The 17,283-nt window shown below is 34.2% G+C and overlaps 1 protein-coding gene across 1 annotated transcript in view; it reads right to left on the minus strand.

Moving 5' to 3' along the window:
- LOC106462224 (FRAS1-related extracellular matrix protein 2-like) overlaps positions 1-17,283 on the minus strand; it is a 137,721-nt gene that overhangs the window by 70,645 nt on the left and 49,793 nt on the right. Inside the window, exon 2 of the mRNA XM_013922123.2 lies at positions 5,517-5,606. Coding sequence (XP_013777577.1) covers positions 5,517-5,606 — 90 coding nt within the window. The remainder of the gene's footprint in view (positions 1-5,516; positions 5,607-17,283) is intronic.

Consider the following 17,283-nt stretch of genomic DNA (forward strand, 5'->3'; position numbering starts at 1 on the left):
AAACCTTTTTTGATTTACGGTATTGAAAGTGGTATTGTAGTTACCATAAAAGTGATATGAATATTACCCTAAAAGTGATATAAAGATAACCTTAAAAGTGATATGAATATTACCCTAAAAGTGATATAAAGATAACCTTAAAAGTGATATGAATATTACCCTAAAAGTGATATGAAGATAACCTTAAAAGTGATATGAATATTACCCTAAAAGTGATATGAAGATAACCCTAAAATTGATATGAAGGTAACCTTAAAAGTGATATGAATATTACCCTAAAAGTGATATAAGATAACCTTAAAAGTGATGTAATCAGCAACTTTCAATAGCTTGACACCGAATAAACCACGGTTCTCAAACGTTTTTATTATTTATCTCGTTTGACCAAAACAGAACCTATACACCATGCTGCCGCTTTCTTTTCGTAATTATGCAATTTTTCCATGAACTACCCGAAGTGGGACTGGTGGACCACATATTGAGAACCGCTGAAATAAACAACACTCTACGCCGGAAAAGAATCATCATAATTAATAACAACTATTGACAATACTGTAATTATCAAGGTATTAATTTCAACTTTCATTAGTACTGTTGTTAAATTCGTTAAAGCGTTTCAACCATGTGATCCTTCTTTGGCATGTAAGCCTGTAGTTAGAGGTTGTAATTAGAAATTATTCATAGATAGAGTGAGATATGTTTGTTGGTTTTTTCTTTTCTTTTTATTTGGGCTCGAAGCCAAGTACGTTCTTTGTAGGAGCGGATATCACACACTGCTTGTATTATACCACACGGTTCCATGTGTAGAGCGGATACCACACACTGCTTGTATTATACCACACGGTTCCATGTGTAGAGCGGATACCACACACTGCTTGTATTATACCACACGGTTCCATGTGTAGAGCGGATACCACACACTGCTTGTATTATACCACACGGTTCCATGTGTAGAGCGGATACCACACACTGCTTGTATTATACCACACGGTTCCATGTGTAGAGCGGATACCACACACTGCTTCTATTATACCACACGGTTCCATGTGTAGAGTGGATACCACACACTGCTTGTATTATACCACACGGTTCCATGTGTAGAGCGGACACCACACACTGATTGTATTATACCACACGGTTTCATCTTCATAATCAGGGACATTTTAGTGTTAGCTCTTTTTTTTTACCTATCTTATTTATTTCATTTCTGTTCATACTTAGCTTACGTACTGAATTTGAAGATTTTATGGACTGCATCTGCCTGGAATGTAGGATTGTTTGTTGTTTAGAATTTTCACATAAAGCTACACAAAGGACTACCCGCACATAGCTGTCTCCGAATTTTAATTCCCACCACTAATTAGGTGTTGGGGGGGGGGGCATGTGACTCGAACCATGAACCTTCGGATTCACAATCTCTGTACGCTTACTCCCAGATCACGCTTAGCCAGGAATGTAGAAGTGGAACGAAGTTTCATTCAGTCGTTGTGCAATTTGCTGTGCTTAAAACTTCTCTAGAACTACTTTTTGTTCAACCTGCAAACCTTCATCTTTTTTTTTTAATATATTCGACACATGTACACGTACACACATACAGCAGTTAGACAAAAAAAACACATTGATTAAAGACACGGTTATTTAACAAACAATTGCAATTGAAGCATTCCTAATATATTGAGTGTACTTCTTTTGCTTACAAAGTATTTCATAAACGGAAGTAACATCTAAGAAATGATTTCAGATGGCGCTATCATGAGACAAGTAGAAAAGGGCCTAAAAAAGAATATTCCACATCATAGTTTGATAGAACGAATGAGTTCGTGCGAAGATCAGATTCCGTTCTCGCAAATCTGTCAGTGAAAAGTTTTCTTTTAAGTTTCCTATAGAGTTTTATTTCGTCCTTGACGCAAACCGAATCACAAGCACATTTAGCTTTGTTTTCTTTATGCTTGTAGTTACTACAAGGTCAGATACCATGCAGTGAAATACATTATACATACATACCAGCAAAGCTATTACCTTACGATTTCCGCCTTTTTTTTAATCACGTAGATGGAATTTCATGTATCGAGATGAACAAACAGCTTAAACAGGAAAAGTATTCTACTTGTCTATCTGAAACGCTTTTGTCTGTCTATCTATCCGATTCTTAATATCTCGATCACGTGCTTGCCGCACGATATATGAAACGCGGTGATTATTATAACTATGGTAAAATATATTATTTTGGAGCCCATCTGTGTTTACAACTTACATAAACAACCTAATATATATATATATATATCAGTGTCAACTGTTGTATTAGTATGCATATCAATCTGACAACTAACTGTGCTCCAAACTTTTCATTTGAATATTTTTTTCAGCTTAACTATAAAAACAAAAATTACTTTAACAAAATAAATATTGTTGGAATGGTTTATAACAGTAACGATTATCATTAACTTCCGATCAAAGCAAGTTACCTATGTAGATCAGTAGTAAACTTTAATCCTGTAATTGATATAGCTATTTTAATATACTAGTAGTAAGCAAAGTAATAACACCAAAACGTATAGTGATTAGAATGCATTGATACATCAGTTACGTACTGTCGCTGTTAGCGATAGTTTTGGTTCTAATCTCAACTTATAACGTAGTTTGAAGATAGTGTGGTTGTTAGAATTGTTATAAAGTGACCTACTAGAAAGCGTTAGGGGATTAACCTTTAGTCCAGTTGGTAGAGTTGTAACGGAGCACCGTCTCAAATCCGACATAAGAAGATCGGGAAAAAATTACCTTCATTAACGTGGGATTGTCCCACAACCTTGAAATTTGGCCCGAGGACAGACCTTGTTTGTGAGAGGGGGGGGGGGGAATGTAGTAATTTCAGTGATTCAGTAGTTAAAATGACTTACTTAGAAGCACTAGGGGTTAACCCTTTAGTTCAGTTGGGAGAGCACTTGTCTGAAGTGTGATAAGTCTCGGGTTGAAATCTTAGGCAAGAAATATATATATATATATATATATACATATACATATATGCATTTAACAAATAATTTATTACAATAGTAAAGAAATTGTAGATTTGTAAGTTTGAATATTAATTCACTTATTTTTCCAAAGTCGAACAACAGAAGAATAGTATTCACAGGACGAAAAAGGTGTCTGTGAAAGTACGAAAAAATTTATTTTCCCAATTCAGCTATGCACTATATATATGATAATGTCATTTATCCCAACAGAAGCACATAACAGGTAATAAGAAGTAATTATACCACAAACGGATAAATTTCATGCAAGATTATAAAGAATCGTTCGTTAAATATACACGTTTATCACAACAAATTTATATCCTTACGCTATATACAAACAAACCTTACACGTACTTCACGACAACCATTCATTAATTGTAGACGTTTATCACAACAAATTTATGTCCTTACACTATATACAAACAAACCTTACACGTACTTTAAGACAACCATTCGTTGATTGTAGACGTTTATCCCAACAAATTTATGTCCTTACACTATATACAAACAAACCTTACACGTACTTCACGACAACCATTCGTTGATTGTAGACGTTTATCCCAACAAATTTATGTCCTTACACTATATACAAACAAACCTTACACGTACTTCACGACAACCATTCATTGATTGTAGACGTTTATCACAACAAATTTATGTCCTTACGCTATATACAAACAAACCTTACACGTACTTCAAGACAACCATTCGTTGATCGTAGACGTTTATCCCAACAACGCAGGAAAAACATTATACGTAATAAAACAGGTTTATATTTTAATAATACAAAAAGACGTTATAAGTAATGAAGTAGAACTATACCTCAAAACTACAGACGAACGTTATAAGTAATGAAGTTGAGTTATATCCCAACATTACAGCCAAACGTTTTAAGTAATGAAGTTATAATTAGACCCAACACCTTATGTGTGTGTGTTGGGGTGAGAGTAGTAAAAAAAGAAAATAAATAACATTAAACGGAAAAGTGGAGGACCATTATACTTTGTCCCCTCTGCAGTCAACATACAAGGGGAGCACGTCCCCTTCCTACCCCCCCCCCTCAGGGTTAGGTGTCTACGATAATCTAACCCTAAATGTAGATCTATAAACAATGGCGTCTATGACAAACTGCAATTACTGTGAAAATATATTCGATACATTTTTACTTCTACTTATTTCGCATATTTTTTGAAAATTCCATCAATTATGATGTATATATGAACTGCGTTGGTTTAAAATCTCAATTAATAAGAATCCAATACCATAACACATTTCGAATGTTTACCTTTGCACCATTTTTCTTTCTATTCCTACAAATAAATTACAAAGAACAAACCTTCGACACAGTAGTGTCTTTCCCACAAGTCGATCTCATACTCTGAAAGCGCCACCTGACCTTTGTTATAGTTTTCTTGTCGCTTATTTTTAAATACAAGACCAGTAACAGCATTGGTTGACAATGAAATTTGGTAGGATGGCAACGCACTTGCGTTGAGAGGTGTAGGTGTGGTCGATGATCGATAACGTGATAGAGTGGACTGATGGTGTCCGTTCTAAACAGCGTTTCCAGCGCCATCAGTCACCAGTGTCCAGCAGAAAAGAACTAACACTTTGGGTGATGAAGCCGAACTTATTTTTCCAACAGGATTAACTAAATACAAGTAAATTGCACTAAAGCTATTACTCCAACTTCAATCGTTTACAGTTTTCTAAACTTTTCTTCTTAAGCCTGCAAATACATATATCTTTCGCTATTACACTTGAAAAATAAAAATTGTACTAGAATTTCTTGTCAAATGAATGACCCTTAACAGATTTATACGTTCTTTTTCGGTTTAAACCTGAAATTACTGACTTATTTCAATACTGTTCACTACGGGTGGGCCTACATATTGCATAATGTTTAGTAATTTTATATTTTCACCTGTTACAGCACTCAGTATATAAAAAATTGACACAAAGAAAACGAGTGAAATCTCTCATCCGTGAAAATACGCTGGGGACTCTAGCAGCAAACAGGGAATTGATTGCAATGCTGTAGGTGCTTTAAAGTTCTCTCTGTGTGTGTGTGTGACTCATACGTTATTAGGAACCCTGTCATCAACAAAAATCACGAACCCACAAGCAATTTGATGCTTAAATAGTTTATAAAAATGTACTTAAAAACTGACGGAATACAGATCCTATCGGTGATTCTAGGGTTAATGTCTTTCAGTTTACTCACTAAGAGTTTCTTGTTGATTTATTATGAATACAAATGTATTTTGGTAGTTTATAGTCTTTTAAATAATAATTTCCTTTAATTGAAAATTTTGTTTGTAAGACTTAAAAATAAAAACATTAATTTCTTGGTTAAGACCATTTTGATTAGACAGAAGTACAATATATTTCACATTTTGAATACTGACGTAATCACACCCAGTAAAATCATTTTATCGTTATTATATATATAGACTTGTTACAACGGCATCACGAAATAAGTAATGCAATAAAACAACATACCTGCATCAACAACTTTGAAATGGAAGATGTCACTCGTGGCGTTCTCCAGGTCGTCAAGGATGTAGTAAATGACCATCCCATTGATGTCGCCTATGAGGAAAAAATTACAGAAACGTTATGATTTAAGTTTTATCGCTCTTTGAACTATATTTCTGTTGAATAAGGTATAATAAAAGAACAACAAAATAATTCACTACCTGCCAGTTGTGACATGTGTTTTTGTTGTCTTGCATTAGCTGAAATTTTTTGGTTCGTGTGTGCATAGCGTGTTTTATAACTATCACTATATCCCGAAACTTATAGAACTAACTAATTTACACCAAACTGTACTCACAAATATGAGAAATACATTGAAGTTTTACTTATCATTTGTAGTTGAGCGATGATAGTGTAACTTTCTGTAGCATTGTTGAGTTGGTTGGTTCGTTTGATTGTTAACGTGGATGGCACCTTATGCACGAAATGGGCTAAGCGACTAGTAGAAGCCGTTTCTAGTTTTTAACTGCACACTAGAGGGAAGAAAACCAGTCGTAAGCACCCTCCGTATGTAGCGTCTACTCTTAACCGAATAACGTGTTGGTAGTGATACGTATCGAACCCGAGATTCATAGGCCTCTAGTTTGATACGCTAACCATTAAGCTATGAGTTGATTTATAACAATTAGGAAAAAGGTTAGCAACCAAAACAATGTTGGTCTTAATTCCTTCAAATAAACCAATTCGACCAAGTGTATTATAGACTTTATACTCCCAAGCCTATAACTTCAGTTGCATTAATAACACGCTAGAGCAGAATACCTAACATTGAATAATCCACAGAATGTCAGGTCAAGCGACCCTCCTTCCTCTCCACATGAAATATTTACTCTATAGATGACAACCTAGGAAGCTTATTATACCATTTAGTGCGTGTTTACCAACTTCCACCAGAAGAAGCCGATGTCCTTGTTGCTCAGCAATTTTACGTGTGCTATTTTGACACGTATAAATAGGATTATCTCTGTATAATCTCATCATACCGCATTGTACTAACGTATATGACATATGTCAAGGTTTTTATTGGCTGTACAACAACTTCGCATTCAAACAGTTTCGAATCCGTGATCATTTTCTGCAGGAAATATATCTGACACTGGCAGATTGCTTCGGTGTCAGTCGGCAACATTTAGTGTCAGTAAATCCGCTGCAGGATTCTCTTTGCTCCACTGATTTCCAGTTGATAAAATTCACGCAGCGCAAAATACCCCGCTGTGAAGTAAATTTACAGTCTTTCGAATTTCACACTTCGAGAAATCATTTCAAAAATTATTTGACATCGCCACGAACCATGCTATTCAACTATTTTATCACTAGATTCCCGATGAAAAAATTTGGGGAACAGTAATAAAGTGGAAACGGTAGAGGTTGTAGAGTAGGAATTCCCGAAATCTTGGTTTGCATGTAAAACTGGTTGTAATGATAAGGATTCGGGTGCGAGCAGAAACTAAAACAAACAAACGTGTGTTCTACTTCGTCAGATTTTACAAACGTTTGCACAGAAGTACCATTTTTGCATATTGATTTATATAGTTTATATATAAAATAGCCACTAATCCATTAAACGCTGTTCTCTGCTATAAATTTAACAGTACCCAACTGATGAAACATTCTAATCTTAAAATGTAAAAACGCAAGAAAAATATAATTAGCTTTACTCATTACCAGGTTGATTTTCACCTTCGCTCTAAGTAGTTAGCTTGATGTAAAAACGCAAGAAAAGTATAATTAGCTTTACTCATTACCAGGTTGATTTTCACCTTCGCTCTAAGTAGTTAGCTTGATGTAAAAACGCAAGAAAAGTATAATTAGCTTTACTCATTACCAGGTTGATTTTCACCTTCGCTCTAAGTAGTTAGCTTGCTCTGATCGGAAGTTAATATTTATTATTAGGTTACAAACCAAACCCTCAGTAAAATAACAAAGATAGTATTACTAAGTTACTCCAGTAATGGTAACTTTGTTGTTGTTGTTATTTTTATTGAGAGATTAGTTTGTAGCCCAGTAATGGTATCTTTGTTGTTGTTGTTATTTTTACTGAGAGGTTAGTTTGTAGCCCAGTAATGGTATCTTTGTTGCTGTTATTATTTTTACTCAGAGGTTAGTTTATAGCCCAGTAATGGTATCTTTGTTGCTGTTGTTATTTTTATTGAGAGATTAGTTTGTAGCCCAGTAATGGTATCGTTGTTGTTGTTGATATTTTTACTGAGAGGTTAGTTTGTAGCCTGGTAATGGTATCTTTGTTTTTTACAGAAAGTATAATTTGTGTAGCTGTAATTTGTTTTTTTTGCTTTCTAGTGAGGGTTTAGTTCTATATTTTTACTGAGATTATATTATAGCCTCTATAAACTAACCTCTCAGTAAAAATAATAACAGCAACAAAGATACCATTACTGGGCTATAAACTAACCTCTGAGTAAAAATAATAACAGCAACAAAGATACCATTAATGGGCTACAAACTAACCTCTGAGTGAAAATAACAACAACAAAAAAAAGACACCCATACCAGGCTACAAAGTAACCTTTCAGTAAAAACAACAACAAAGATACCATTACTGGGTTACAAATTAAACTTTCACTTAAAAACAAAAATAGCATTACTGAGCTATATACTATTAGCACAATATAAACAAAAATAACTGACTGGGCTATAAACTAAACTGTAAGTAAAAAACAACAAAGTTACTATTATCAGGCTACAAACTGAAGTCTCAGTAACAACAAACAAAACAGAGATACCATTACTGGCCGAAAAACTAACTCTAAAAAAAGGACGTTACTGGGTTCACTAACTAGGCTAGTACTAAAAAAAACCAAAATTATCAATACTGGGCTACAAAATAGAGTCGCAATAAAAAATAACTGGGCTCTCAAACTAAACTCTCAATAGAAAAGCAAATACGGTATTAGTGAGCTACAAACTAAACTTTCATTAAAAATCAAATGTATTATTACTGTTAATACTCATATTAAAAACTAAAAAGACGTCATTATTGGGTTACAGACTATTCTCTCAGAAGAACAAAAAAAAGGTTTACTAAATCTGTTATAATAATACTCAGTTTTTGTCTGTCCTGAAAATGCGCGCGCACCTTCATTCCAATGGATGTAAACAAAAGGCGGATGTAAATATACTTTAGTAGACATTTTGTACAACATATTAAAAGCTAATCAAAGTTTTGAAAAAAGGTCTAAAGTTAGGTCGAAGAATAACATTGTAGGTTTATTTATTGATAGTATTAAAAACGGTAAAGTTCAGCACCAACTAAAGTAAAGCAAAAAACGTACACAAGTTACAGTGTTAATTTATCTCTTCGTCGAATATAAGCCGTACTTAATAAAGGCTTAACTAATGTTAGGCCTAATTCAAGTGAAGTTACAAGATTTCGGTGTCTGCGAGTAAAATTATTTTGTATTATTGTGGAAATCCTGTATTTAAAGAAGTACTGTTGCGACAATGACATTAATTTGACAACAAATGGTTTGTAAGTCTCTGCTGTTATATCACAATGGCAAGTCAAATGCATCATTGCTGAATAATAAACTAAATCCTTAACAGTTAACATGATTTCATTAATAAACATAATTAAAAAAAAAGAAAACCACTACCATCATATTTTCTATGCATTTTTAAAACAATACAATTCCAGATAAAACATATTTGTAACTTTTATTAAGAACTATTTTTTGTATCTCTCATGCCTTCAAAACCTAATATGAGCCACAGATACATCACATAATGGTATTTTTTTGTTTATTTGTTTTAGCGCAAAACTACTGCTATCTACCTACCGGGATACGGTGGTATCTTAACGTCTTTAGATATGATTTAATTGAGGATAATAGTTTGTTTTGAATTTCGCGCAAAGCTACACGAGGGCTATTTGCGCTAGCCGTCCCTAATTTTGCAGTGTAAGACTAGAGGGAAGGCAACTAGTCATCACCACCCACTGCCAAATCTTGGGCTACTATTTTACCAACGAATAGTGGGATTGACCGTCACATTATAACGCCCCCACGGCTGCAAGGGCGAGTATGTTTGGTGTGATGGGGATTTGAACCCGCGACTCTCAGATTACGAGTCGAGCACCCTAACCACCTGGCCATGCTGGGCCGAGGATAATAGTATGATTATACTAGACACATTTAAGAACTCGCTCCTATTTACAGAGAAAATTTGACATTATCAACATAAACATTTTTTAATGCGGTATAAAAACTAAACTGATCTCTCATGGGGTTTTAAAAAAATATCAAGTTTTTTTTAACAATATTTTAGCTGCCTCAACCATTCCTATTCTCCCCATCACATCGAACATGCTCGCCCTTTCAGACGAGGGGGAGTTATAATGTAACGGTCAATCCCACTATTCGTTAGTAAAAGAGTAGCCTAAGAGTTGGCGGTGGGTGGCGTTTATTAGCTCCTTTTCTTCTAGTTTATCCCTGCTAAATTAGGGACGGCTGGCGCAGATAGCCCTCGTGTAGCTTTGCGCGAAATTCAAAAACAAACAAACAAACCCTTCCCTCTAGTTTATCACTGCTAAATTAGGGACGGTTAGCGCCAAATTCAAAACAAGCCTTCCTATTCAGTCCTTTCCTTTCTCGTTTAGTCAGATTGTAATTTAGTTATTTACCTTTTTGTGCCTTAAGTTTTAAATTTAATTGTTAACTACACAGGACACATTTTAAGGGAAGACTATACTCAAAAGAATAAAAAGATTCACAAAAATTAAGATAAAATTAGGGATTAAATGAGGAATCGATTAGTTGATCTAGTGGAGGATTAGTCTCGATAAGTAGTTTTATGTGAATTAAAATAATAACAAAATGATAACTACAACATCATTAGATTACAAGAATTTTAAACGTTAATAGCTAGAATACCATTCACCATCTTAGTATAAAAGTAAGTGATGACCGAAAATTTTCATTACCAAATCTAAATATTTTATTTTACATATTACTTTCTTACACAAACACTACAGAATTTCAATTTACACGTTGGTTAAAGAAAGGGTTCCTGGCGAATATTAGAGCTATATCTTTCCAGCATAAGAAAGTTTCATCTACTTCCAGTTATAAGTCGACTTTTTCAATACACAGCTAACTCCTTTTAAACAAGTGTTAAAATTGTTCGAATTACTTTTCACGTATATCTTTATATCATGACGTTACAAATTAAAAATTTCTTTAATTATTCTTCTCTGGATTTCGATTTTTCTTCTGACATGTCAACATACTGACATCAGTTATATATCTGGTTATATATCTATTTACACATGAAAATAGTTTTCAATGTGTTTCCTATAATTTCAAGAATCTGAGAAGCTCATTTCAGCTCCAAACATTTTTTATTACAGATATACAGTGTCATTTATCCAGTTACATTTAACAAGTGTTGTCATGTAGTTCTAAAAAAGAGCAACTTTAACACGAATAAAAATGACAATTTTGTCAAAATTTCAGTTCTATGAAAGAATCAGAAATATAACTTGCTCAGAGAACGAGTTGCCTGTAAAAATTGTTTAGTTTCTTGTCAAATAATAATAATTATTAGTAGTACAAATGCGACAAAGGCTGAACGCCATTTTTATTTCCACTGTGAGACTAAGATTTTTGGTCATATTGATTACTACTTGGCGAACAAGGCTGTTTTGAAAATGATATACAACCGTCAACTTTTCTCGGAAACTGAGGAGAAGAGAACCGCCAACTTCTTCTGTTCAATTTATTTTAAATGGAGAAAAACGTCTTGAAAATATTTTTATCGGACTCAGAGGCGTTTCTTAACGTCCGTCAGTACAGTCAGCACAAAGTTTAACCCATTATCAAAGAATTTCGACAGCAGATGTATGAATATATAATAGGTTCTTCAAATGCCAGCTGCTATTGACCTTGAAGATTTATTCGGTTTAACTGGTCGACCACACACTCTGGTGAGCTACTGGGAAAACATGTCGTGTCAGTGGGATCCTGGAAAATTCTTTACATCAACTACATCCTAAACGCTATCTGCCTCTTAACAAACAGAACTGCGTGAAACTAGTTTTGCCACATAGGACTTTGATATCCTTTTATCATTTCGAAGAGAGGCGGGGAAAAAGGGACGAACAGTTGAATTCACAGTCCCTCCCCACCCTCATCCACAAAGTTAAGGTCTTTGAAAAGCCGATACATCTTAATCGTGGAACACGTTTTGACATTGTGTGTAAATAATCTCGTTTCCAGGTTGTGACAGCCAAAAACAGCTGAATAATCGCAGAGACCCAGCAGGAACATTTCTGTGTTAGAAATGAGTAGCTGTTTCATAAATATCCTGTCACTGTAAATGACGATAAGAATTAGTATCATATATTGCACTGTAGTTAATTTTCACATCAGCCTAACGAAAATGGTCATATCGTAGTTTTTCATAATTGAAAGTAACAGAAAAAATTATCAATTTTAGATTATGTATACGACAAAACTTGGAATTCCAGTGAAACGGTGATTTTTCAGTTTAAGTGGAGCGAATTTTTTAAAGAACGGTATATGAGAATCAGTAGCAGATGTTTAACAGCCATAAAGGATCTTAACTGCAAAGCTATCACGATGTGGAAAGATAATTGATGGCTAGACGATTTCACTCTAAAGATTTAGCCACTGAACCGATCAGATTTGGAGGTGTGTAGTATTACCTCACCCATTCTGAAGTATGAGCTAGGAGCCGGCTTTCGGTAAGTGGTAGCTTCCGTTCGCCGTAATAAGGGTCTAAAAAAAGAAAGAAACAATTGGAACATTTTTATTAGGAAGCTGCCCACACATGCTGCAATTAATAGATGACGCTGTATCTGTGAGGAGTCCAACTATGTTTCATCTAAGGTAAAGATTCTATTAAAATATGTTTACAGGAGGCCACGTAAAACGTCTGAGCAACGTGAGTCATTCACATGTAAAAAAGATAAAGTATGACGACAAGCACAAAAAATAAGCTATTCATTGTAATATACATACTCCCTGGTACGAGAGCGCTATCATGTAATAAGAATATTACTGTTAACTATGGTGCTACCTTATAATACTACAATAAACTAAAGCGACACTTTACTTATGATAAAAATTTTACTGTTAACTAGGGTGGTACCTTATAATGCGACAATAAACTAGGGTGACACCTTATGTATAAAATTTTTATTGTTAACTAGGATACTACCTTATAATGCTACAATAAACTAGGGTGACACCTTATGTATAAAATTTTTATTGTTAACTAGGATACTACCTTATAATGCTACAATAAACTAGGGTGACACCTCATGATAAAAATTTTATTGTTAACTAGGGTGCTGCCTTATAATACTACAATAAACTAGGGTGACACCTTATAATAAAAATTTTATTGTTAACTAGGATGCTACCTTAGAATACTAATAGAAATTAGAGCGACACCTTATAATGATAATATTATTGTTATTAGAACGTTGTCTTTATATGTATGTTGAATTTTGTTTTAAACTGTTCCCATTTTTAATATATAGTTGTTATTCAATTTAATATTTAGGGTGATTAAGTGCTTTTGTATATAAGAGAAGTAACAACACAAAAGTCAACATCTCAGAATATTAGTTTCATATTTTATAAATTGGTGAGTATAGTACGCGCTTGGAATGTCTCGACAGAATGTTTACACCAAATGGCATGCATATCATTTAAATAATGAATCAATAAGCAAGTTAAATTAAAAACTTTAACAATTAAGTGTTTCATTTCAGGCTATCAGAATCGAATAATTTAGGTTTGAACTCAAAAGTGTTTTTGTCAACGATTTTCCAGTTTTGACTTCATTTCTGAGTAGACGGTATAGTATCTAACTGTGTTTTGAAACACAGTTACTTGCTTCAGTATACCTTTAAGATGCTAAGGTTTTACACTAGTCTAATATTCTCGTACACAGTTACTTGCTTCAGTATACCTTTAAGAGGTAAAGGCTTTACACTAGTTTAATATTCTCGTACACAGTTACTTGCTTCAGGCATACCTTTAAGATGCTAAGGTTTTACACTAGTCTAATATCCTCGTACACAGTTACTTGCTTCAGTATACCTTTAAGATGCTAAGGTTTTACACTAGTTTAATATTCTCGTACACAGTTACTTGCTTCAGTATACCTTTAAGAGGTTAAGGCTTTACACTAGTTTAATATTCTCGTACACAGTTACTTGCTTCAGGCATACCTTTAAGATGCTAAGGTTTTACACTAGTCTAATATTCTCGTACACATTTATTTGCTTCAGGAACACCTTTAAAACATTAAACGACAGTAAAGCTTCAATATCTTAAAGGTAATCATTTAAGAATTTGAGGTTTTACACTATTTTAATATTCTCGTTCACAGTTACTTGCTGGAGACAAACTTTTAAGATGTTGAGACTTTACACTAGTTTAATATTCTCGTACACAGTTACTCGCTTAAAGCATACCTTTAACAGAATAAATGAAGCTCTACAGTCGTTCAATAACACCTTTAAGCGAGTAACTATGTACGAGAATATTAAACTAGTATAAAACCTCAAATTCTTAAATATTACCTTTAAGATATTGAAGCTTTACTGTTGTTTAATATTCTCGTGCACAGTTACTTATTTGAGATACACCCCCTTTTTTTTATGGAAATGTGGTTTTAAGAAATCGAAGAAATGTACTGGTCTTTTATATGTTTAGACCATACGAATCTCAAGCGGTCAGATACTACTAAAATAATGCTAGGTTCCTCCTCCCTGGCGGCCAAAACTAATATTTTATAGGTTTTGTTTTCAGGTGGTATATTTGTTTATGTATTTTAGGTTCCTTGCATATAATACGTCAAAATATAAAAGTTTAGTTCCATAAAAAGTTTTTGTTGTGAAACTTAGTATCATTTAAAAAAATATTATTGTGATATCTTAATTAATATACTGTTTACACTTTCACTTGTCCTGCTCCAAACCACTATTTAGTTATATCATCAAACTTTAGAATATTAACGCAACTCTCCTAACTAAGTACAAGTAATCGGATGTGTAACATACATCTGTAAACTTACCTAAGAGTATGCTACTCTGAACAGAAGCGTAGAATCTGTGGTTAATGCTGGAATTAGAATCTGTTCAATGGCTGAGGTGTGTAGTTTACACACTACGAATCCAGACAACTTACATTGTTGGTAAAAAATAATAATACATACTACGAATCCAGTCAACCAACTTTGTTGGTAAAAAAAAAATAATACATACTACGAATTCCCCACAAATTGATTGCAAGGGCTTAGAGCCTTGATTAAAACTGTTCTTCAGAAGACAAACCTTTTTTGATATTTCCGAGTAAATACAGCTACTTAGGAGAGACTTTATGACATAAATATTTACCCTAGCATTACGACAGTAAGATGTGGAAAGCCTGCACATGTTTCAGACATGTTAAAAAGGCATACGTGATCCTGTTTTTATTTTTTATGTTTACGCCCACCCAAATTTAGAGAACTACATCATGATACTCCAGAAAAGTACTTGTTTACAAAATCAATATTTGCAACTGTGCACTGTGTAAGTTGTAAAACTTAGAATTTTTTTAGGTTTTGTTTGCTTTGCGAGACTCAACAATGTTTCAAACCTAATGGGTATAATGCTGCCGCACAAAAATACAATTTTTTTTGTTTTTTTAAGCGCAGTTTCTTCAGTTAACTACAGCAACATCCTGTCAGGCCACATGTTTTACGCATAGGGTATTAAAACTATTATACGTTTAAAAATTAAAGCTTCAAGTTAGCAAAACTGTTGTAGAAAGAATGATATCTATTTTATTTTTTCCTCTTTAAATGAAAATTCGTGTCAGTAGTAACGGAACCTAATCTTTCATCATTATCACTCATACCAAATCATGCAGAAGGACGTTGGTGTAGTTTTGGTTATAGTCCGATATTTCGAAGGGACATAGTTCCGAAAATTGAACGTAAAAGCAATTATTCATGTAGGCCTAATGTAGGTTCATTCAGGTTGTTATATTACATAAACAGTGGTATGTGTATAATGTTATGTTAGAGACTTAAGCCGATAACATTTTGAGGTATATTTCTGATCATTCCAAAGATCTATGTTATTGTTACACGCAATTAAAACTGTAATATTTTGAAAATTATCATCATTATTATAGAAACAGGATGTAATAGTTGAATAACAATAAGAATAATAAAGTAAACTCTAGTACTAGAATAGTAATCTGAGTAGCTACGTTACACGCAGAATTTCGGATTCTTGAACGTATATATAGTTTCTTCTTTAGTTGAATGCAGGGTTGCACCAGTCTTCAATGCTAAACTAATCAATATACATTAGGAGAATGGTCGAAAGTTATGTTTACCCTAGTGTCACTTGTAAGTGCAAGGTTGGGAAGTGTGATTTTTGCATGAAATACAAACGTTTTGGATGCAGTCACCATGAGGTTCCTATTTGAAGTTAAAGCGAAGAATAAGAGAGGTCCTCCAAAACGTTAGAATCCAGTCAAAAGTTTGAATTTTGCGCAAAACTACACGAGGGTTATTTGCACGATCCGTCCCTAATTTAGCAGTGATAAACGAGAGGAAAAGCAGCTAGTAAACACCACCCATCGCCAACTCTTGGGCTACTCTTTTACCAACAAATAGTGAGATTGGCTGTTACGTTATAACGCCCCCACGGATGAAAGGGCGAGTATGTTCGGTGACGAGAATTCGAACCCGCGACCTTCAGATTGCGAATTGAGCGCCTTAACCACCAGGTCATTAGTCAAAACAGTAATAATAGTAGTAATAAAACTTTGTTATTCTTACCATAACCGCTTTTATTGTCGTTCACTGGTTGACGGAATTAGTCAACCAACGAAAGTCATAAGAAATAGTTGAAGTACATTTATTGTTTCTACTAGGTGCGCAGAGTGTCCTAGATGTCATAGACTTGTTTACAGCCATTCTTAAAGTGCACATCAATGTCAAAATGGAATAACCTTGAATAAAAGTAGTCTTGCTTTGGGAAACCACTCACCAACACCAAAACAACATTTTGGGAGTTTCACTGCGTCTCTCGGAGCACAAAATCGAACCCTAAACATAAGCAAAGTTTTAACTAGAAACTGGTCTAGCGGATTTTCTTTGCTTAAAGTTTCCCACTCAACCATAGCAATTTCTGTACGATCAACTCACGATTCTTAACACAGAAACTGTCACTACACCGCTATACGAAATGAATACACTCACACACACGAATCATGCATTTAATAAACATTGTTGCTCGTACTTGGCTTGAAATAATGAAATAATCGGAAGATATGACATCATAATTTTTAATTACGAATGATAAAGAGGAAACAAATTATCACGCATGATTGATCTGTTTGAGTCCTCGTCATCGTTTTAACTATCCTTTACTTCCAGTTGGGTGCGCAGTACCTTTTAGAAATATAACTATTTCTACAATATATATTAACCATAACGTGTTGAGGTCATGTAGAACAGCATAGTCTTAATCTTAATATACACACACTGTCTGTTTGTTTGTTCTGAATTTTGCGCAAAACTACACGAAGGCTATCTGCGCTAGTCGTCCCTAATTTAGCAGTGTACAAGTTGTTAATTAGTATATTGACGGCCTGGCATGGCCAGGTGGTTAGTGCGCTCGACTAACAACCTGAGACCAAATGTGTTCGCCCTTTCAGCCGTGGGAGCGTTATAATGTGACGGT

This window comes from Limulus polyphemus, unplaced genomic scaffold (genome assembly GCF_000517525.1).
Source record: "Limulus polyphemus unplaced genomic scaffold, Limulus_polyphemus-2.1.2 Scaffold1121, whole genome shotgun sequence".
NCBI lineage: Eukaryota > Metazoa > Arthropoda > Merostomata > Xiphosura > Limulidae > Limulus > Limulus polyphemus.